The 22,503-nt window shown below is 41.9% G+C and overlaps 1 protein-coding gene across 3 annotated transcripts in view; it reads right to left on the reverse strand.

Annotated features, from left to right (window-relative positions):
• The window catches only part of DCAF1 (DDB1 and CUL4 associated factor 1), a 74,759-nt gene extending 58,016 nt beyond the window's left edge, over positions 1 to 16,743 (reverse strand). Inside the window, exons 1-4 of one of the 3 annotated variants that reach the window (XR_005988820.1) lie at positions 16,583 to 16,743; positions 7,641 to 7,758; positions 2,574 to 2,650; positions 333 to 406 (exon numbers count right to left, since the gene is read on the reverse strand). Coding sequence is in view for 1 of the 3 variants with exons in the window: in XM_041761067.1 (XP_041617001.1) it covers positions 333 to 406; positions 2,574 to 2,650; positions 7,641 to 7,750 (261 nt within the window). In the remaining 2 variants the exon portion in view is untranslated. The remainder of the gene's footprint in view (positions 1 to 332; positions 407 to 2,573; positions 2,651 to 7,640; positions 7,759 to 16,582) is intronic. The other 2 variants (XR_005988821.1, XM_041761067.1) reach the window with 2 other exon arrangements.
• Between the last annotated feature and the right edge of the window lie 5,760 nt (positions 16,744 to 22,503).

A 22,503-nucleotide genomic window follows, 5' to 3' on the forward strand; every position in this document is an offset into this window, starting at 1 on the left:
TTTTAGTTTTCTATTCAGAAACCCAAGAAAATGTCTATATTCCCAAACTCAAAATCATCTTGCCCAAGGATGAGCAGATGCCTTGTGAGTCCTTGATGATATTCAACTGAACAAGGTATACACCACAAGAAAACACCTTGGCCACAACCAAGACTTTGGTAAGAAAGAAATCCATGATGCTTATCTCGTTGAACCAATACCAAACAAAAAAATCTACGCACTCTATTCCCAATTTTGTCAAGACTTTAAGAGAAAGCAAACTATTCACAAATAATAAAGTGTATAGAATCTGCTGATGAAAATCTCTCGAGAAAAGTAAAAAGCAAACCTACTGCATTCATGAAATCATCATTCTTGAAGAGTATTCTCAGCAAGTGGCCCAGCATACACTCTGGATCAGCCCGACCTACCAAAAGAAGAGGGGAGGAACAAACAAAGGAATGAGTAAGTCATCCCAGTCAAGTAAATTAAACCTCTGGAAAGGCACCTAGGTTGTTACAAGTACTATTAAAATGCTGCCAAAATAAACGGAAACAAAGAAAAGATTCTCTTGATGAATTAGATTTCATAAGAAACATACTCTAAAATTAAAAGTGCTAATATAAAAACTCGAAACACTGCTCTCTAACTTTCCCAACTCCCAGCATATCTCCCAGCAATGCTAAATTAAATAATTGTGCAATAGACCCAGACCAGCATTACTAAGAGTGTACAAGGTCTAAAAAAGAATCATAAAGGAGATTTAAGAGAAAGAAAACCCTGATATCCCAGCCAGATTAAGGTAGGAAGCACAACTTATTGTGATGGGTGGCCTGGAGGAGATAAGACTCCAAGTCCAATCTTTCAACTATAATGCCAACAATAGCAGAGATGCATCTTCAAACCTGTAATGATACCCCAGGTTGTGGGGGCAGGGTACAGGAGGGGAATCCCACTTAGCAATCACCAACTCTAAAGATATGGTAACTTTGGCCATCTTAACTTTCTGAGTTCCTGGGGAAAGAAAGGCCAGGAACCTAGGATCTACTCAATACACAGCCTAAAGGTAAAAGAATTACTTAATGATTGAGGGAATTATTGGTTTTTAAAACAGATACCATCTATTTTAATTTTCCTTTAAGATCATTAGAGTGGCAAATTTAGTCAAAGGATACAATTTAGGATGAAGAAAAGAGGTGAGCTACTGATTCAAAGTTTCTACCAAGCTATAGTTAGTATTCCAAAGTAAATCACAAAAAGAAAAGTTACAGAATGGTATCATAAAAACTAGATGAGGACCTCAGATTACCTAACTTTATTTTTTTACAAATGATGAAAATGACACCCTCATTTTTATTAATAGAAATTATGCCTAATGACAACTATTGCTTAACGTAAGAGGTAGGGAGGAAAAAAAAAGTCTTTAAATTTACTACTAAAAAAAGGGTATCATTCTGTCTCTTCCTTCTTCCTCATTACCATTTCATCCCTTCCAAGGTCACTAAACATGATCATCTCTCTTTTAATTCTTTTCATAACCCCAAATGTTAACTTAATTTCTTATTCACATTCACATTCGTACTTCTTCATGCTTTGATTCCCTTACTGAAGAATTAAATAGGTGAGTAATCCTCTAAAGTCACAAGTAGGGATGCCTAGGACAAGTGCAACAAGTATTACATAAATAACTGGATACTCAATCTGAAATGCCTAACTTACTTATATTTGAGAACAAAAATCTAGGAAATAGAAATTAACCTATACCATTCAGGTAGGCATACAACGCCCTTTTTTTAATTAGTCTCACTCATTCTCATATCTCTCCACATACAATCTCTTTTTCCAACAGAAGACTGCTTCTGACTTTACACAGAGAAAGTTGATATGCAGCATGGGCTCATATGATTTAAGCTTTACCCACTAGTACTCTACCTTAGAGAAAACATAAAATGGTAAAGTCTCCAGTCTCATATAGCTCTATATCATACCTAATTCCATGCCAAAGCAGACTGGATTGTCATGGTTCTAATCAGCCCAAAATAAAACCAAATTAACATGAGATGCCATACTTTAGCTGCTGAGATACTAAAGCAGACATCAAGAAACATGTTTATTATTCAAGGTTCCAAGTATCAATTTTATAACCAAAAACAAGGCACTGAATGTATTTTCAACTACATTTCCTCATTAGTTAAGGCATAATTATCCCTTTTTCTGCTTCAAAGAATCCAAGTACATAACTGTTTCAAACTGTTGTTTGAAAGATGAAGGCACAGAGGATAACCTCTTTGGGGCTAAAAGTCAAGAACAGAGAACATTATTCTCTTTTTAAGTAACATTCCAATGGAGTCAGTAAGCTATAAAACATAATTTAGTTCCCTGAAGTTGGTTATCTTCTATTCGATAAATATTACAAATATTTCAATTTTCCAGGAATTTATTTTTCCTCACTACCTCCACCTTGAGCAATATTTTAACAATTAGATGATCTTACAACTTATCATGAAAGATGCTATTTCAATGTAAATTTTCCTATTAAGCTATTTTCTTTTTTAAGAAAATTAGAGCCAGGCTTAAGAGAACACAGGTCTCACCAGGATGTCGGTCATCAAATGGGTCTGGATCCCCCTTACGATATTCTTCAGTTTCTTTTTCAATCAATTCAGACATCCTAGCACAAAGGGAAGACAGGGTCAACTCTAAACAAGTATACAAAAAAATGTACCACCACCTACAATAGTCAATTCAACAATGAAGGTGTAAAATAAAAGCAAAAAGTTAGCAAAAAGTATTTTCTTGATGAACAGAGATCTAAGCAATCATCTCATAAAACAATTTCCACTCCCAAACTCCTTATCTCCACTTTCCTGTCTCAAAAAATAGCACTACCATCTCCTCAGAAGCCTAAGTCATCATTAAAACCTTCCTTTTCTCCTCATCCCCCACAACAATTCCTGTTAGCCCTACCTACCATTTCCTGATTTCAATCATTTCTTTCAATCTTGACCATTCCTATCCTTGCCCAGAACACCATCAACTGCCTGAACTACTTGCAACAGTCTTTTCCCCAACTTCTTGCTTTAGTGCTTGACACAATTCATTCTCCATCTCCCAACAACTTACCACAATAACTCCAATTATACCCAAGTACTACCATGGCTTACACTAATCTAGCCTCTATTGCATCTCTGACTTCTACTATCCACTCTCCCTTCATAAGCTTCAGTCATATGGCCTTCTTTGCTCTTCAAAGAGTCCAAGTTCATAACTGTTTCACGGCCAAAGTCCTATTACTTCAGTCTGTAACATTCCTCACCCCCCCCCTAAGCTCCCACCGCTATCCCAGGCAACCAATTATCTGCTTTCTCTCACCACAGATTAGTTTTGCCTGTTCTAGAATGTCATACAAATGAAATGACATATACCCTTTTCATAACTGGCCTCTTGAGTTCAGCATATTTTGAATGATCCATGTTATTTTTTGCATGTATGAATCATCTTTTTTTTTTTTATTCATGCATTCTTTCTTTTTGAAACAAGAAAAATCACATTTTGAATACCCTAAGCAAGAATGACATTTTAACCTATCATGACAGTCAAATACAAGGCTATCACACTCTCCAACATATATCATGCTCTGTCCTAACTCAAACTCCTATATGTATTATGTCCACAAAACCATACTTCCTAGTCTCAAAAGGTTAGCTCCCTGGAAAAACTTGTGCCCACTCTGGCATATTTTTCCCCATTAAGGCTCCAAAATATTTCTATTTTTCTACTCTCCCCTTCAAACTGTGAAAATTCACTTTGCCACAAAGGGCTACCACACAAAATATGTTTAGAATTACACAATATAAGATCTATCAGTATCTTCCGTTGAAACTAACAATATAACACAATGGAAGTTAAAAACATGGATTCTGGGGCCAGCCGGCCAGGGTTCAAACCATACCTCTTCCACTGGGTGACTCTGGTCAAGTTATTTAACCTTTCTATGCTTCATCTATAAAATAAAGGTCCCTATCTTATAGAGATTCCTTGATGTTTAAGGTAACGTATGTTCTCTGCTTAAAACAAAACCTGACACGTGAAAGCTAGTTAAGTGTTATTGTAATGAATACTGTGAATCAAAAACAAACAGAAAAGTAATTTAAGGTAGATTTGACTAGGACAGGACAGGAAGGAGCCTTGTGGACACAGTACTCAAGTTCTTTAACTTGATATAGGTGATAGTTTTACAAGTAGAGAATCCATCAAGCAGAGTACTATACACTATATATCTCAGTAATATAAAAAAACAAATCACAGAACCTGGGTAGTACTCACATAGCTTGGTCCAATGCTAGTCCCTTTTCACAGAATCAAGTCAAAGGCTTGATTATAATAAACAAAACAACAATACAAATAATAAATAAAAAGTCAAAGGTAAGGGCATCCCGGGTGGCTCAGTGGTTTAGCACTGCCTTCAGCCCGGGGTATAATCCTGGAGACCTGGGATCAGGTCCCACATCAGGCTCCCTGCATGGAGCCTACTTCTGCCTGTGTCTGTGCCTCTCTCTCTCTCTGTCTCTCTCATGAATAAATAAATAAAATCTTTAAAAAAAAAAAAAGTCAAAGTTATAAGCCACACATTTTTCTTAGGAAAACTGACCAAAAATCATGAAAGCTGTGGCCAATAAAATAGGCAAGCCTGAAATTCATTGTTTTTCTAATGAAAAACCTACAGCCAGCTAAGCTGGGGGATAAGGGGGAGACCACAGACATGTGAAAGAACTTCAGGAAATATTCAATGAACTAATACACTCACAATTTGGATAATGGGAATTGCCCCTTTCTAAAATAAACTATACTTTTAATTCATCCTATTATCTCTCACACTTGCTGATCCTTTAAAGATCTTGCTCCATGTAACTTTATTTTCCATTTCTACCTTATATTCACCTTCCACTCTGGTGAGGCCTATTTCCTCACTGTCACAAAAACATGTCCCGGTTCCTTCTCCTCTCAATTAGGGAGTCACATTTTTCACTTTTCCTAGAAAAGTCTGATTCTCTGCTTTTCATCAAGCTATATTCTACCACCTTTCAAGTCCCTATTCCAAAAAAACTTTACCACATCCTATACTGGAAAGCCCAGTGGAGTTAGGAGTTAAAATCCAAAATTCCAAGCTTAGCTTTCCACTGTCTACTTATGTTGTCTTTTCCAAGCAGCTCCAAGAATGGTTGTAGTTTAACAATGTAGCTCTCAATGATACTTCTAGTGACAAAAGAGGAAATTAGGTTCAGGGAAGTATCTGACAATTCCCACACACAAAAGGTCCTCAAATACTTGTTGAGTGAATAAAAGAAACTGACTCATTCATTCTCATAACCCATGCAATATTCAGGAATCATACTTCCCAAATTTAGCACCTCATTATATACTTATTTGTACTATTCTGCATTGTTTCATATCTGTTAGTTACTTCCCAGCTGGTTATTTCCTTGAAGACAGAGTCCCTCTATTTTCGGCTTTGCACTACTGAATATCATAGCACAGTGACAAAGTTGAGGGTCAAATATGATCATGGATATGAAATAATCTTAAAAATAAAACACTGAGTAACTTTAGTATATGTTCTCAATAAATATTTTTCCAATTAAGTGACTCTACCATTGACATTATCATCCCCATTTATGTCTTTATCCTCTCACAGTTACATCAATAATCCACGTTTTAACTGCACAATAATCAGATTCTTTTTTTTTTTATTTTTTTATTTTTTATTTATTTATTTATTATAGTCACAGAGAGAGAGAGAGAGAGGCAGAGACATAGGCAGAGGGAGAAGCAGGCTCCATGCACCGGGAGCCCGACGTGGGATTCGATCCCGGGTCTCCAGGATCGCGCCCTGGGCCAAAGGCAGGCGCTAAACCGCTGCGCCACCCAGGGATTCCCCCAGATTCTTTAATTCATGTGGCTGCATTTCAAATATCTTGTGATTAGTAGTTCTTAATCTCCAATGCCTCTACAGATTAAAATCCACTCTCCACCAGTCAGCAATAATCCTGTCCCTAAAAAAACTGTACTTTTTACATATTCCCCCATCAAGAGCAACAGAGCATTTATCCCCTCTTAAACTTTCACAGGACCATAGTTCTCTTTATTCGTATAGAATACATCACTGCACAAACAAAAGGCTTTTTCCTCTGCTATATCAAAGGCTAAATGTTAAAGATCTCCACGTTCCAGGAACCTCCTACTTAGAAAAACTATGGGCATTCCTCTCCAGCCTTTATTTTTCACTCCCCTGTTTCACACAATCATTCAGGAAAATAATGTCCCACACAGTTACTATGTACCAGGCATGCACAAGTCACTGCCTGAGGAGACACCAATAAAAGTGCAGTACCTGTCTATAAAGCATTTATAATTAAAAAAAAAAAAACTTACAATTTAGTGAAGTTACACATGCAAAAAAAATAATTTTAGTATAATGTGGTAAGAGTTAAAAAGGGGGGAATTATAATTATACCACATTTTATATATACATTTTTATGTATATACACACACACACACACACACACACACATAACTGGAGTATTAATAAAGAAAATAAAAGAGTGCCCAAACCTACACCTGTGGATGTCAAAGTCAGAGAAGGTTCTACAAATTCTACATGAGTCTCAAACTGCTTTTTGAGTGAGAGTTTACCAGGCAGATAGATGTACCAAAGAAAGGCATTTCAGGCAAGGAATAGCAAGTGTAAACACACACAGACATTAGAAAATATGGTACTATCTCTTACTGAAGGAAACTAACATTAGGAGGCAGAGAAAGGCGATAGAGGCCAAACCATAAATGGCTTCACTGGCCACTCTAAAAAGTTTACATTTTATTCTGAAAGAAAAATAGAGCCAGAGAATTATGATCAAAGGTATGACAATTAGATTTGTATATAAGGAAGAAGACTCTTTAGCAAAGAGGAAGATGTATTAGAAGAGGGTAATCTGGAGATGGAGAGAAAATTCACACTGCCTAAGAGGCCAGTCAAAACATAACCAGTATCTAATGAAGGAAGTGGTATGGGGGACTGGGGAAGAAGAGAAAGTAGAAATCCTCACAGGGTGTAGAGACTGAACTGTGCTAGTACAGGAAGACACCGTACACCAAGGTGGGGAGTACAAAAGTACAAACTGTGAAGGAGGAAGGAGGCAGGATGAAGATGATAAGCCCTATTGTAGACATGGTATGTTTCAGGTGTCTGCAAACAGGCAGGTAAAGATGTGTACACCAAGCAGCTGAGAAAAGAGTCTGAAATTTTAAAAAATGTTTAAAGTAGAAATAGCGACTTGAAAGTTAACCTAAGAATAATGTTTTAAATCATGGGCAGGAATGAAACTATCTAGGTAGAATATGTAGGGTAAAGAGAAAAAAGAACCACCAACAAAACCCTAAGGTTGAAACACAAGAAAAGAACCTACAAAGGAGAATAAGGACCAACAGCCTGAGAGGAAAAGTAAGAAATTTAAAGAGCTTCAAGAAGTAGTGAGATAAAGACTAGTTCTGAGAGACAAAACGGTTTTAGAATTCATAGTCAAGATGAAAATGTTCCCATACCATTCTCTAATTTTTCCCTTTTTTAAAATGAATTTCTAAAAAATAATAATAATTGTTCATACCTGGTAAGGATAGGTACCATGTCCTGCCCACTGCCATGTTCCTTTTCCCACTGCTCCAGCAGGGTAGTGAGCTCAGCTTTGGAGTCCACATGCACCGCTACTGTAGTCATGGCTTGGCCTAAGGAATCAAAAATATACATAACACATGAACACAGGCAAATAAACCTGACATACTTCCTAAAAAAAGTGAGGAGGGGGCAGCCCCGGAGGCGCAGCAGTTTAGCACCGCCTGCAGCCCGGGGCGTGATCCTGGAGACCGTGGATCCAGTCCCACGTCAGGCTCTCTGCATGGAGCCTGCTTCTCTCTCTGCCTGTGTCTCTGCCTCTCTCTCTCTCTCCGCATCTCTATGAATAAATAAATAAAATCTTAAAAAAAAAAAAAAGTTTAAAAAAAAAGTGAGGATGGAGAAAAGGGGTGAGCAAGCAACAAAGCTTAACTTCTAGACTCTTCAGATAATTTTATTTGTGGCACAATGGGAAACTCAGCACTGGGAACCAGGATACTCTTCAAGTCCTTTCACCCCCTCCCAACCTCAATTTGCTCAACTGTCAAATGAGACAAGGAACTGAATCAAAATCATGATTCTTACCCTTTTTAGGATTAGAAACCCCTCTAAGAACAAACAGAAAGCTAGGGTCCTCATTTTCTCTCCTCAAAAATGCATACACCTGGGGCACTTCTGTGGCTCAGGTGGTTAAGTGTCTGACTCTGGGTTTTGGCTCAGGTCATAATCTCCCGGTCACGGGAGCAAATCCCAAATAGGGCTCAATGCAGAGTCAGCTTTGAATTCTCTCTCCCTCTCCTTTCCCCTCTGTTCCTTCCCCAACTTCCTCTCTAGAAATAAATAAATATATTTTTTTAAAATGCATACACCTACATATCAGACACACAAAACCGTAATCTAGACCTCTATGGTCCAAAACTTTGAAGCTAAGTTTTTTTAATAGAAAATGTAGCAAAAACCACTGCTCCAAAATATTTTGCTCTTCTAAGTCTTCCAGGTGAAGTTTATGAAAGATAAACAACATGTCCCTTAATTTTTTTAATATATTTTTTTAATTTTTCTTTATTTATGATAGTCACACAGAGAGAGAGGGAGAGAGGCAGAGACACAGGCAGAGGGAGAAGCAGGCTCCATGCACCAGGAACCCGACGTGGGATTCGATCCCGGGTCTCCAGGATTGCGCCCTGGGCCAAAGGCAGGCGCCAAACCACTGCGCCACCCAGGGATCCCCCCTTAATTTTTTTTTTAAGAATTTATTTGAGAGAGAGAGAACGTTTACTTGAGAGAGACCACAAGCAGGGGGAGTGGCAGAAGAAGAGGAAAAGGGAGAAGCAGACCCCCCTACCATGCAGGGGCTCAATCCTGACTGAGCCTCTCAGGTACCCCTATCCCTGTCAATACTTTTTTTTTTTTTTAAGATTTTATTTTATTCATGAGAGACATGGAGAGAAGGCAGAGACATTGGCAGAGGGAGAAGCAGGCTCCATGCAGGGAGTCCCAATGTGGGGCTCGATCCCGGAACCCCAGGACCACACCCTGAGCCAAAGGACTCTTTCTAGCCAGAGTCACAAAAAGGAAATGTTGCAGTGTGACTAATAGGACCTCTGACTTTAATTTGAGAAAACCCAAGCTTTAACTTGAGAAAACCCAACCCAACCACAATTGACTAACTATGCATATTTTTAAATAACTTTATTTGGAATAATTTTAGATTTACCAAAAAAGTTGCAAAGGTAGTAGAGAGAATTCACATATATCCCTCACCCAGTTTCTTTTAATGCTGCCATTTCATTTTATAGTTATATAATGTCAAAATTAAGAAACCCAACATTGGTAGATTATTATTACCTAAACTTGAGGGATGCCTGGGTGCTTCAGCGGTTTAGCCCCTGCCTTCAGCCCAGGGCGTGATCCTGGATACGGGGGATTGAGTCCCACATCAGGCTCCCTGCATGGAGCCTGCTTTTCTCCCTCTGTCTATGTCTCTGCCTCTCTCTCTCTCTCTCTGTCTCTCATGAATAAATAAATTTAAAAATCTTAAAAAAAAAAAATGATTTAAAAACAAAAAAATCTGAATCAACTTGATTCAGATTTCACCAGTTTTTCCATTCACATCCTTTTTCCATTCCAAGATCTTATCCAGGATACTACATTGGATTGAGGTATCATGTCTCCTTTATATTTAAGTTAAAAACTTTCTTAGTTGTTCCTTGTTTTCCACGACCTTGACAATCTTGAGTAGTATTGGAGAAAGGGGGGATTTTATGATAAAGATCTAGAAATTGTGCAAAGCACTTAACAGCAAAATTAAGCTTTTAAGGCACATCCTAAAAGTATGAGAGCGAAATGACTTTACAGATAAATTCTAATAAAACATTTAAAGAAAATCAACATCATCCTCAAACTCTTCCACAAAGGAGGAAAGACACTTCCTAATCTATTCCATGAAGCCGTATTACCCTCATGCTGAAGCCAAATAAAGCCATCACAAGAAAACTACAAATACCTTTTATCAATAGAAATGCAAAAATCTTCGACAAAATACTAGCAAGATGAATACAGCAGCACATTAATAGAAACATATATCATGACCAAGTGGGATTTATCCTAGAAATGCAAAGGTGGGTGTGACACACAGAAATCAATTGATGTAATGTATTAATAGGATGAAAAAAAAAAACACATGCTCATCTGATTGATATAGAAAAAGCATCTGAGGGACGCCTGGGTGGCTCAATGGCTGAGTGTCTGCCTTCAGCTCAGGGTATGATCTTGGTGTCCCAGGATCAAGTCCCGCATGGGGCTCCCTGTGGGGAGCCTGCTTCCCCCTCTGCCTATCTCTGCCTCTCTCTCTCCTCTCTTAAGTCTCTCATGAATAAATAAATAAAATCTTTTAAAAAATAAAAAGCATCTGATAAAATCCATTACCCTTTTGCGAAAGAAAAAAAAAAACTCAAACTGGGAACAGAAGAGAATTCCTCAATATGGTAAAGGGTATTTTAAAAAACCACAGCTACCATTATACTCAATGATGAGACTGAAACCTTTCTCCCTAAAATTACAGAAAAAGACAAGGATGCCTGCTTTCACACTTATATTAAATATTGTACTGGAGTTCTAGCCAGAGTAAGCTAGAAAAAGTAAAGGTATCCAAGTTGGAAAGGAAGAACTAAATAAATCTTTAAAACAAGAAAACAAACAAGGGACACCTGGGTGGCTCAGCAGTTGAGCGTCTGCCTTCAGCCCAGGGCGTGATCCTGAAGTCCCGGGACCGAACCCCACATTGGGCTCCCTGCATGGAGCCTACTTCTCTCTCTCTGCCTATGTCTCTGCCTCACTCTCTCTGGGTCTCTCATGAATAAATAAATAAATCTTTTAAAAAAAAAAAAAAAGAAAGAAAACAATTTCATTGGAGCCCCTGGCTGGCTCAATCAGAAGAGCATGCAACTCTTGATCTCAGGCCTGTGAGTTCAAGCCCCACATTGAATACAGAGATCACGGGGGGGAAAAAAAAGTTAAGCTTACAAAAAAGAAGACAATATCATTTAAAATAGCATCAAAAATAATAAAATATTAAGAATAAGTTTACCCCAAAAAGCACAAGATTTATACATTGAAAATTACAAGACACTGCTGGAATAAATTAGAGAAAAACTAAATAAATAAATGGAAAAACATCCTATGTTCATGGATTAGAAGACTTAATATTGTTAAGATGACAATACTCTCTAAAGTGGTCAACAGTCAATGCAATCCCTATCAAAATTTTACTGACCTTTTTTTGCAAAAATGGAAATACTGAAAACCAAAACTATCTTAAAAAGAACAAAGTTAAAAAAAAAAAAAAAGAACAAAGTTGGAGAATTCATACCTCTGATTTCAAAGCTTAGATACTGCTATAGTGATCGAAACAGTATGGCAATGGCATTAGGATAGACACAAACACCAATGCAATAGAACTGAGAGCCCAGCAATAAAATCTCACATTTATGGCTATTTTTCAACAAGTGTGCCAGACCATTCAACAGGGAAAAGAATTTATTCAAAGACCAGTAGACATTAGTAGAAAGACTAATGGTATTTCAACAAACTGTGCTGTGAAGGGATGCCTGGGCAGCTCAGTGGTTGAGCATCGGCCTTCGGCTCAGAGCCTGATCCCAGGGTCCTGAGATCGAGTCCCACATCAGGCTCCCCACAGGGAGCCTCCTTCTCTCACTGCCTAGGCCTCTGCCTCTCTCTGTGTCTCTTATAAATAAATTAGAATCTTAAAGAAAAAAAAAAAACACAAATTGTGCTGTGAAAACTGGATAACCACATGCAAAAGAATAAAGTTGAATCCCTGACTCATATCATATAAAACAAAGAACTAAATGTAGAAGCTTGGACTATACTAGTCTGAAAGGTAAACATAGGGATAAATCTTCATGACCTTCAAATTAGCAAGGGATTTTTACTTGTGACACCAAAAGCATAAGCAACAAAAGAGCAAACAGTAAAATTGGTTCCAACCTTTAAAACTTTTGTGCATCAAATGATATAATCAAGAAAATGAGAAGACAAACCATGAAATAGAAAATATTGGGATCCCTGGGTGGCGCAGCGGTTTGGCGCCTGCCTTTGGCCCAGGGCGCGATCCTGGAGACCCGGGATCGAATCCCACATCGGGCTCCCGGTGCATGGAGCTTGCTTCTCCCTCTGCCTATGTCTCTGCCTCTCTCTCTTTCTCTCTCTGTGACTATCATAAATAAATAAAAATTTTTAAAAAAAGAAACAAAATATTTATAAATCATGTATCTGATAAGGATCTAGTATCCAGGATATATAAACAACTCCTATGGATGGTTAACGATCAATTTATGGTATGTGAATTTTACCACAATTTCTTTTAAAAGCAGAAAAAACGGGGTGCCTGGGTGGCTCAGTCAGCTAAGGGTCCAACTCTTGATCTCAGCTCAGGCATTGATCTCAGGGTTGTATGAGCTCAAGCCCCATGGAGCCCACTTTAAAAAACTAAAATTAACTAAAAAATAAAGTGGGGAAAAAAAAGATCAGGAGGGAATGTCTCTTTGATAACTTAAGTGATCAACACAGTAGAGCACATAAAGCCAAAGTTTAAGGAAAATATTACATTTAATAAAGGTCAACTCAAGGGCATTAAAATACTAAAATTTTTTTAAAGATATTATTTATTTATTCATGAGACACACAGAGACAGGCAGAGACACAGGCAGAGGGAGAAGCAGGCTCCCCCCTGGGAAGCTTGATCCAGGACTTGATCCCAGGACCCCAGGATCACAACCTGAGCCAAAGGCAGACACTCAACCACTGAGCCTACCCAGGTGCCCCAAAATACTAAAATTTTAGAGTTTAATTTAGAAACATCTTTTTTTTTTTTAAGATTTATTTATTTGCTTATGATAGACATAGAGAGAGAGAGAGACAGAGAGACACAGGAGGGAGAAGCAGGCTCCACGCAGGAAGCCCGACACGGGACTCGATCCCGGGATTACAGGATTGGGCCCTGGGCCAAAGGCAGGCGCTAAATAGCTGAGCCACCAGGGATCCCCAGAAACATCTTCTTTTGGCATCATTTTCAAAACTTGCAATTAATTATGATGAAGAATAATTATAACTTTGGGAATGATCACTTGCCCAAGAAAAATATAAACTCAGACTAAAATAATAACAATGATAATTCATTTAATTATCAATGAAAGACAATATAAAATGTTAAAGGTGCAGTCATCCTGTTATGCATCCAACAGTGACGGTGTGTTACTCAATTCACCATGTTTTAAAGTGAGCTAAGTGGTATACAGAATTTATGGCCTATCCGTAATAACACAATAGTTACCAATTATTGAATTTTTTTTAAGATTTTATTTATTTATTCATGAGAGACAGAGAAAAAGAGAGAGAGGCAGAGACAAAGGCAGAGGGAGAAGCAGGCTCCATGCAGGGAGCCCGATGTAGGTAGGACTCGATCCCGGGACTCCAGGATCAGGCCCTGGGCCGAAGGCAGGTGCTAAACAGCTGAGCCACCCTGAGATCCCCCAATTACTGAATATTAATATTGGACAGACATTTGGGTGATTTCTTATGTTACTGTGAATTTTCACAGCCACCGTCCCTTTTTTTTTTTTTTTTTTTACATATGATAAAACGGGCTCAGAGAAGTCCCAAAGACCAATCAACTGGTAACTTCGTAGAAAAGGGTTTCAAGCATTCACATGCCAACTCTGCAGATAAACCTGTGAGATCTTGGTCAAGTTATTTAACTTCTCCAAATCTCAATTTCCTTATGTGTAAAATGGAAATGGTTTTTGTGAGGACTAAATGGTAATACTGTCCATGTAATGAAATAATATAAAACCCTACAAAAAATATGCGGAACATCCTTATCCTAAATGTCGCCTGCCAATATTTAGGGGTGATGTGGCTGCAACTAACTTCCAATTGATTCCACAAAATAAGAAAAATACACATCTATAGAGAAAATATAACAAATTATTAATAATTATTGAATCTGAATGGATAAACAAGTGTTCACTTCACTATTTGTTCAACTATTTGAAAATTTCCATAATTAAGAAGTTGAAAAAATTAAAAAGCATTTCCTTTCCTAATGTGAACCAAATCTCAAATACACAACCAAATCTCAAATACACATCAAATGAGGGGATCCCTGGGTGGCTCAGCCGTTTAGCGCCACCTTCAGCCCAGGGTCTGATCCTGGAGTCCCAGGATTGAGTCCCATGTTGGGCTCCCTGCATGGAGCCTGCTTCTCCCTCTGCCTGTGTCTCTGTCTCTGTGTCTCTCATGAATAAACAAATCTTTAAAATATATATATATGCCAAATGAAAAAAGCAAAATGTGGGCAGCCCAGGTGGCTCAGCGATTTAGCACTGTCTTCAGCCCAGGGCGTGATCCTGGAGACCCGGGATCTAGTCCCACGTCAGGTTCCCTGCATGGAGCCTGCTTCTCCCTCTGCCTGTGTCTCTGCCTCTCTCTCTCTCTCTCTCTCTGTGTCTCTCATGAATAAAATATTAAAAAAAAAAAAAGAGAAAGTTGTTAGAAAACAGATCTTAAGAGTTCTCATCACAAGAAAAAAAATTATAAAAAAAAAAGAAAGAAAAAAGCAAAATGTGTGTGTGCGTGTGTATGCACCTGCTCCTTGAATATCTCTGGAAGAACACACAAGAAACAGATAATACCTATCACTTTTGTGCAAGTAACAGACTTTCTGAGGGATAATGGTAGGATAAGGATTTTTCAGAGTATGCTAGTTCTATCATTTTTCTGCTACTTTGTAAACTTTTAGAATTTTTTAAATCATAAAATCTGTCCTCCCCGAATACATGATTCATAATGGCCTATTCAGTAGAAACTATACGAAAGACTAAAATCAAGTACATGTTAAGGACAGATCTCACAAGGTTAAAATCATGAAACAAATCTAAAAGCATTCTTCTTTATTTAAAAAAAAAAAAAGAGGAGGAGAGAGGTGAGAAATACAAGTTTAGAGCTTCAAGTAAAATTTACCCAATAATTGGTATGACAGATAAGATCACATATAACAATATTCTACTAGCCTCCATGCCAATTACAAAAATAATAATAAGGAAACTGATATAGACCCAACTTCATAAACTTCAAACTATGTTTGTGGTTCATTCTTAGATTCCTCCCCTATCAAAAAACTTTACAAGAACAGTAAAACACTGTGCTCAATTAAAGAGATTTTGTTCATAAAATGACTCCTTTTATATTATCCACTTTCTGTATCCATTACCTCCTTGCCATCCAAAATATATCACAACTCAAAAATAATACTGCTTTATACAAAAATCTCGCCAACATCAAGCAAAAAAATACCAAATCAATTCCTAAAGAGTCTACAATACACAAGCTTATGTAAACTTTAAACTCCAATACACTGGAAAAAGAAAATTACAGGACGACATTGCCAATGAACCTCTCACTCTGTACATTAACAAAGCATATAGAACAGGAATATGATGCTAATTAAACGTGTACACTAATTAAAAGGCTTCACTGAAAAAGCAGAGTTAAAAAAAAAAAACAGGACAATGGGACGGTATGGAAAGACGTTTCCATACGTTTGGGGTTTAAAAAGAACCATTACACACTCCAAAATTATTCTTCAACAGATGCGAAACCCAAGCGCTAACCCTACAGTAAGAGGAAGTGAGAAACCGTCTAGGAAGAGAAGAGTTAAGGAAATGCCTATCACCCCAGCTGAAAACGACCATAACCCCCGGAAATAGGCTCCCGGGAAGCTAGGCAGGCACTCCGAGGTTTGTTTCCACGCGGCAAGATCCACACACCTCTCTCTCCACCCCTCCCCTCCACCATGGGGGTGGGAGGAGTGCCCGGAAAGCTCCGCCCTCCTCGCCCGGTCAGAAAGCCGGACGGGTGCAAAGGGAGGTGGCACGAGGCCGAGGGAGGGGAGAGCCCGCCCAGGTGACTGGAGCTGGAGGCGGAGACACAGCTTGGGAAGGGGGCCGCCGTACGGCAGGGAAGATGGAGCCCCCCAGCCCGTACGGAACGGAAAATGGGAAGACTTGGAAGGAAAAAGGTTGACGAGGGGAACGAGAGGCACCCTTCCTCCAGGCAGGGGCAAGCGCACCCCCACCCCCCAATCCGGGCGGAAGAGTTACTCTCGGGAAGCTTCTTTTGCGGACTGGGAGAAGAACGTGGAGGCCCCGCCCCCGAGCCAAGAATCTGGAGGAGGCAAAGTCCTGTCAGGCCCCGGACCCAGCCTCCCTGGCGGCCCGGCCCGCCCCCTCCCCGCCGGCGGCCCAGGCAGGTGCCGCCCCTCCCCCAGTCCGGCGCCCACTCTCCCTCCTGCCCGGCCACGCGCCCTGTCTTCTCTCCGCCTTCCCAGAGAGCCGTCTCCCTCCTTTCCCCACTCACCTTCCCGGGCGGCTCCGCCGCTCCCCCTGACCCCGCCAGCGGCCACAGTTCACACACACCGCCTCAGGTCCCGCACTCACTCTCCCTCACTCACACACAGCGCGACCACAGATCCAGAGCGGCCCACATATTATGCGTCACTCGCGTGCTACGTGCCCCGCGCGCGGTAGCGCGCGCGCGCCCCGACTTGGCGCGAGGCTCGCTGGCAGGGGGCGGGAGGAGAAATCGAAGAGCCCCGGGGTCGTCTGGGAAATGAAGTTCCGCTTATAGGAACGGGGCCCGCTAGTTTTGATTGGTGCTTGAGTACTCACTCCCCGCGCAGTGACTTCTGGGCTTTGTAGTTTTTCTGCATAGCCCCGAACTGCTGTGTACTCATTGGCGGCTTCGGAAGGCGGAAGCGAATAGAGAGGGGACCTGATCCATCCAAGCCAGCGCTACAACCACTTAACACATTCTCAGTACCTTATTCTCCCCTTTGTGGCAGGGGTGAACCTCTGTTCTATTCTCTCATTGGCCCCATTATACCTAGAGTATACCAGCATCTAGGAAAATATTACACACAGGAGTATCAGAAATCACAGCACTCATTAAACAGAAGACACTGGTTTTTCTTTGTCTTTCTGTTCAAGACCTAACCTGTAGGATCAATAAATACTTATCCTAAGTCTCACGGGAGGAAGAGAAAAGGAGAAAATTAAAAGACCATAGAGTAAGGCAGGGCTGACCTCAGAGGTTATCTAATTTGATTCCTTTATTTTGCGACTGAGAAAAGGCCCAGAAAGTGAATGAGTTGCCCAACACGTTCCACAACCAATTAGCAGTGGAACCAGAACAACTCCTGACTCTGACTCAGGTATCCCTTTTTAGGGATATGAAAAATAAATGTGATGCCACAGCTGAGCAGAATCTCTCCCTGACAAGATCCTACCCAGTCTTTCTTTCTCTAGACTACTGAACAAGTTTCTATGCATTTCTATGGAGTCCTCACAGACACCACTTTCAAGGGGGTGGGAACACAGGATGCAGCAATCCTGCTGCTATGCTTAGGTTCCACACTTTTAAGAAGCTAGCCAGAGCCTGGATGTGGTTCTCTTGATTCCATTCCTCTCTTTCCAGAAAAGAGACTTCCCTTCTCATTTTAAGTGTGTAACTTGGAGCAACTGCTCAGGCACGAAATTCTAGAGTGTGGGGCAGCAGTGCCACAAACCTGTCACCTCTCTGCAAACCTTTCACCTGCCATGACACACAGCTCTCTCCTCTGTGTTTCTGGAACTTTGCCTGTATTAATAATGGCCACTACCATTTCCTTTGACTTCACCTCAGGCTCAGCTCTGAGCCAAGTGTTTAAGCCAAACTTTTTCATATAACCTTCACTACCATCCCACAGGGTAGATACAGTTAGCCACCTATACACATAAGAAATCTGAACCTAGAGAGGTGGCTCAAGAAATGGGGCCCAGGTTTGTGGGTCCAGAGGCTGCACTCACAACTTTCCTACACCTATCCCCCAGCGCTCCTTTGGCTGACTTTCCTGCCATGCCTCCCTGAGCCACATACCCAAAATGCATGAGGTTGGAACATGTAAGCCTTAGATACCCTCCCTCTCTGTCCATGGTCTAGCTAACACAGTGGTGACTTCCCATTTGGCTGGGGTTCTCAAAGAGCCCTTACAGGAACGCACAGTCCAAGCTCACCTGCTCCTGGTGCAACCTTAGTCTACCACCAGATGGCACTGCTCCCCTTCAGAAACTCAGACTGGACCCCCTCCCCCCCTCCCCCCAGGTCAATGATGGGATTGAAGAGCATCACAGATGGCTTTGGAGAAGCCAGGACCCAAGAGACTGGAGAAGCAGAGCAGGAGCTTTACAGGGCCTGTAGAGCTGTTCCCTCCAGAATCTTTGCTCCATAATGCCTGCAGCTTCCCTACCCCTACCAACACACATACACACAGCCACACAACTGATGGCACATCCAGATTCCCATTCTGGGAAGCAGAAGGGACAACACCCTGGTTTTCCAGACTACATACACTTCCCAGGCATACTGACACATTTCACAGGACAGGAACATGTACCTGATACACAAGAATGCACACCTATGCATTGGCACACATACGCAAAGACATCACTTTCACATCTAAGAACATGCAAGCACAAACCCACATACCTGGCTTGGTCTGGCACATTACTCCTGAATTACTGGAAAGAGATTCTTGGGCCTCTTTGAAAGAACATCTCTGGACCGTCTCCCCCTGCTCTGCCTGTGCCCAAACCCTCCCTGTGGTGTGCCTCAGAAAGCAGCAGCCACCATCCAAAAGGGCAATAAGTCATGCATGGTGGCAGAGAAAGAGCAAGAGCAGCCCATCCCTGGCCCCAACACCAAGGGCTACAGACTCCGATATGCTTTACCTGCCCTCACCCTTACTAAGTATGCCCATGCACTGGAGTAGGAAAATCAATAGCACCAAGTCTTCTCGGCCTCAGGATGCTCCACCCCTCTCTATCACTCCTTCTCTCCAGTCACCTACTTCCAGGCTCACAGGGTCCAGGTATTTTCACCCGCCCATCCCCACCCTGGTGCTACACAGTTCCCGTGCCACCTTCTTCAACTCCTTGGGGCCAGAAAACAAAGCCAGCTATCTCACATCCACCCTTGCTCCACTGTTGGCTGAACAAGACTGCTGCAGCAAGTGTCCAAGGGTCACAGGAGCCACCATAGAGAAGCTTAGGGCTGCCAGGCCCTGGGGACCCCAGTCTGGACAAAGAGGGAATTCCAGTCATTCACTTGGTGCCCTCCCCCTGCCTGAGAACCATGGCAGCCCTCTAGAGAAATGTAACACTACCCCCACTGCCCATGCAGTGTGCAAAACAACCACTCCTGTATAATAGCATTCATACCCACCACTCTTATTTTGCAGAGGAAGAAATTGAAGCTCCACAAAGACAAGTTTAAGCCCACCTTGTCCAGTGGCCATAGCACCTGCATCTCCAGAACCCAGTCCTGCCTCCTATTCCCCTCCTCTATAGAGAGGCCTGAGGCTCAAGTGAAAAATGAAGCAATGACCTTCCCCCCAACCCCCAGACCCACCCCAGCTCCCACCTACTAGGGGCCCAGCAAGACTGAGGAACCCCCAGAATGCAATCTTTAGGACACATTTATATTTTTTAAAATATGGTTTATCTGACATTAAAAGTGAACTGGTCATCTTATATTTTATCTGGCAACCCCAGAACCACTGCTCAGCCACAGACCCCAAGGACTCCCCACCAGTGGCCCCCAGAGCCCCTCTTAAATCATCTGCAAAATATTTAGAAGTGAATCAGAACAGCTGGCTCCCAATGGGTCTCATTAAAGATTAGACAAGACTGCTAGCAAGATTAGACAAGCAGGCAAGGCTCCTTCAGCTACAAGCTGACAATGTGGGTGATGGAAGGCTCAAGGTATTCCCTTTCACCTTTCTCTCTTTAACTCTATCACTTATGGTCAAGAATGAGAAAATAGCTTCTCCTCTTTACTGGGAAGAGTTTGCAGAAAATGTGTCAGCAGTTGAGTCCAGCTTTGAAAGAAAACAGACCTCCATCCTAATACTGGTGCTCCCATTTACCAGCTGTGGGACCCTGCCCTAATCACTTCACCTCTTGAGTGTCAGTTTCCTTGGCTGGAAAGTGGGAATAAGATCTCCTTTCTAGCATTGAGAATTAAATGTGATAATGCATGTAAAATGCTTAGTTTGAGGCCTGGCACACAGCAACTACCAGGGAAGTGATGACTATTCCTACTCTGATTATTTTGATTATTCTTGATCTAATGCTGCCATCACTGTTCCAATTCTTCCGCTGGTTTCTCTTTGCCCCCCACCCCTCAGGACTGCCTGCTGGAAGAACTCAGACTTTCCTCATTTAAATAAGAAATGAGCACCTCACCAGAAAAATCATCAGGCATATTTTAAGAAGTGCTAGGAAGTAGTGAAGTAAGCACCCCCAGAGATCACCTATCCACTCTGTCCCAGCCCAGAACTGAAAACATCATAGGTCAGAGGGTGGTTTAAGAAGATCTACTCCTAGCCATCCTCATGTCTTAAAGGGCTACCACTGATCAAGGGTGAAGGCAGTCAGGATCCCTGGATTGCTCAGCAGTTGACCGTCTGCCTTCAGCTCGGGTCCTGATCCCGGGGTCTGGGATTGACTCCCACATCGGGCTCCTTGCTGGGAACCTTTTTCTCCCTCTGCCTATGTCTCTCTCTCTCTCTCTCTCTCTCTCTCTCTCTCTCTTGCTGTCTCTCACGAATAAATAAATGAAATCTTAAAAAAAAAAAAAAAGGTGAAGGCAGTCAAGGCCAAGGAGCCCCTCGGATGTGAAGCCAGACATGTCATTCTCCCCAAACCAGCCTATCCACCCTGCCTCCCTGCCAGGATGAAACCTGCATCTGGAACCCTTTCCCAGAGCACACTTGCTTCTTTCTTTAGGTCCTCTGACAAGACGGTGATGTCACAATCAAAGTAGAGGGTGGAGGGGTTAGCCAGAAATATACCCTGGGCTCCCCTCTCAATGATCCCACCCAGCACAAACAAGCGCTGGTGCATGAAGAGGGCCAACCTTTGCCTTCCAGGTACCCCCCGCCAGGACCTGTCAGATGCCCCTACCTGGCTGCCAGTTGATTCCTGGGGCCTGCCCTTTCCACAGGCTATGCTCCAGAGGTGGGGGAACAGGTGCAAGGAAGGTAAAGAGAAAGTACCCCCAACCTCTTTTGCCTCAGGTTCCTGGAATCCTAAATTCTTTCAGGAGAAACAACAGGGGAGTCAACCCTGGAGAGAAAAGACCTTGAATTTTTGACAATACCTGTTTGTGGTCATGAGACCTTTCTATGGAATTCAGGGATCTCAGTCCTGAACCATTTGGATGCATACTGGAGACTGCTGGGGCCAACCCTGATGAGGACTTGAGCCACATAAAGCTCCTATCAGTCCTTTCACTTTGGAAAGCCTGGAGAAGAATGGCTTTGTCTAATGAGAGGAAGCTGGTCTGACTTCAGATTCAAAAACCAGAGGCCCACCACTATCACTTGAAGTAACCATCACCTCCTGCCCCTGCCTAAACCTGGTCGCAATGGGCCTGGACCTCTGAAAAATATTGCCAGTGTAGCCAGGAATATCCAGTCAGGACTGGAACCCAAAGTCATCAAGGAAAGGTGTCTCTATGTGTAGAAGATGTCCTGGGCTCTTACCATGAGGCAGTTCCTCTTCATTCCCTCAGAGGTGGGGATGTCTCTCCATGAAAAGTCACATGATGTTTCTGGGGGGAGCCCCTCTGCCCAGCTCCTGCTTCATCCGGTCCAAACTTGTCACAAGATAGCCATTTGTGAAGTCACAAAGCTGGCTGCCTCCCCACAGGACCAGGGACTAGGACCAGGGACTAGGACAAGCAGGCATGACTTGTGGTACGGGGGGTTTTCAGCAGCGGCGTTTGAACTCTGGAGAGATGTGTACGGTCTGAAGAGGCTCAGATTGTAAAGCATGAGGGGGTCAGTCACGGACCTGGGGATGAGGACAATTTCTCAGATCTTAGTCATGGTCAGCAGGTGAGAACAGCAGGAGCCTGGATCTGTGGTCTTTGGCCATCATTCTGTCCCTTGAAACCAGAGGAAGAGGGGAACTAGAGGGCCCCACACAAACTGAGAACATATGAAAGTTCTAATCTGACGTTCTGGATATTCTGTGGCAAAGAGAGGTTAAGACCTTTGAGCTGGGGACCCAATCTTCTCCTCAGTGCAATACATCAATGATTCACTTGTAGCTGAATATTCCACCTGTTTCCTGGGCAAGCACATGATCTCAAATTCTCCTGCATTGATAAATAGCCCCGATACCCATCGGACTGCTCAGAGGAAGAAAGTTGGGATAAGAAATGGGAGTGCCTGGAGC

The sequence above is a fragment of the Vulpes lagopus genome, chromosome 7 (assembly GCF_018345385.1).
Source record: "Vulpes lagopus strain Blue_001 chromosome 7, ASM1834538v1, whole genome shotgun sequence".
NCBI lineage: Eukaryota > Metazoa > Chordata > Mammalia > Carnivora > Canidae > Vulpes > Vulpes lagopus.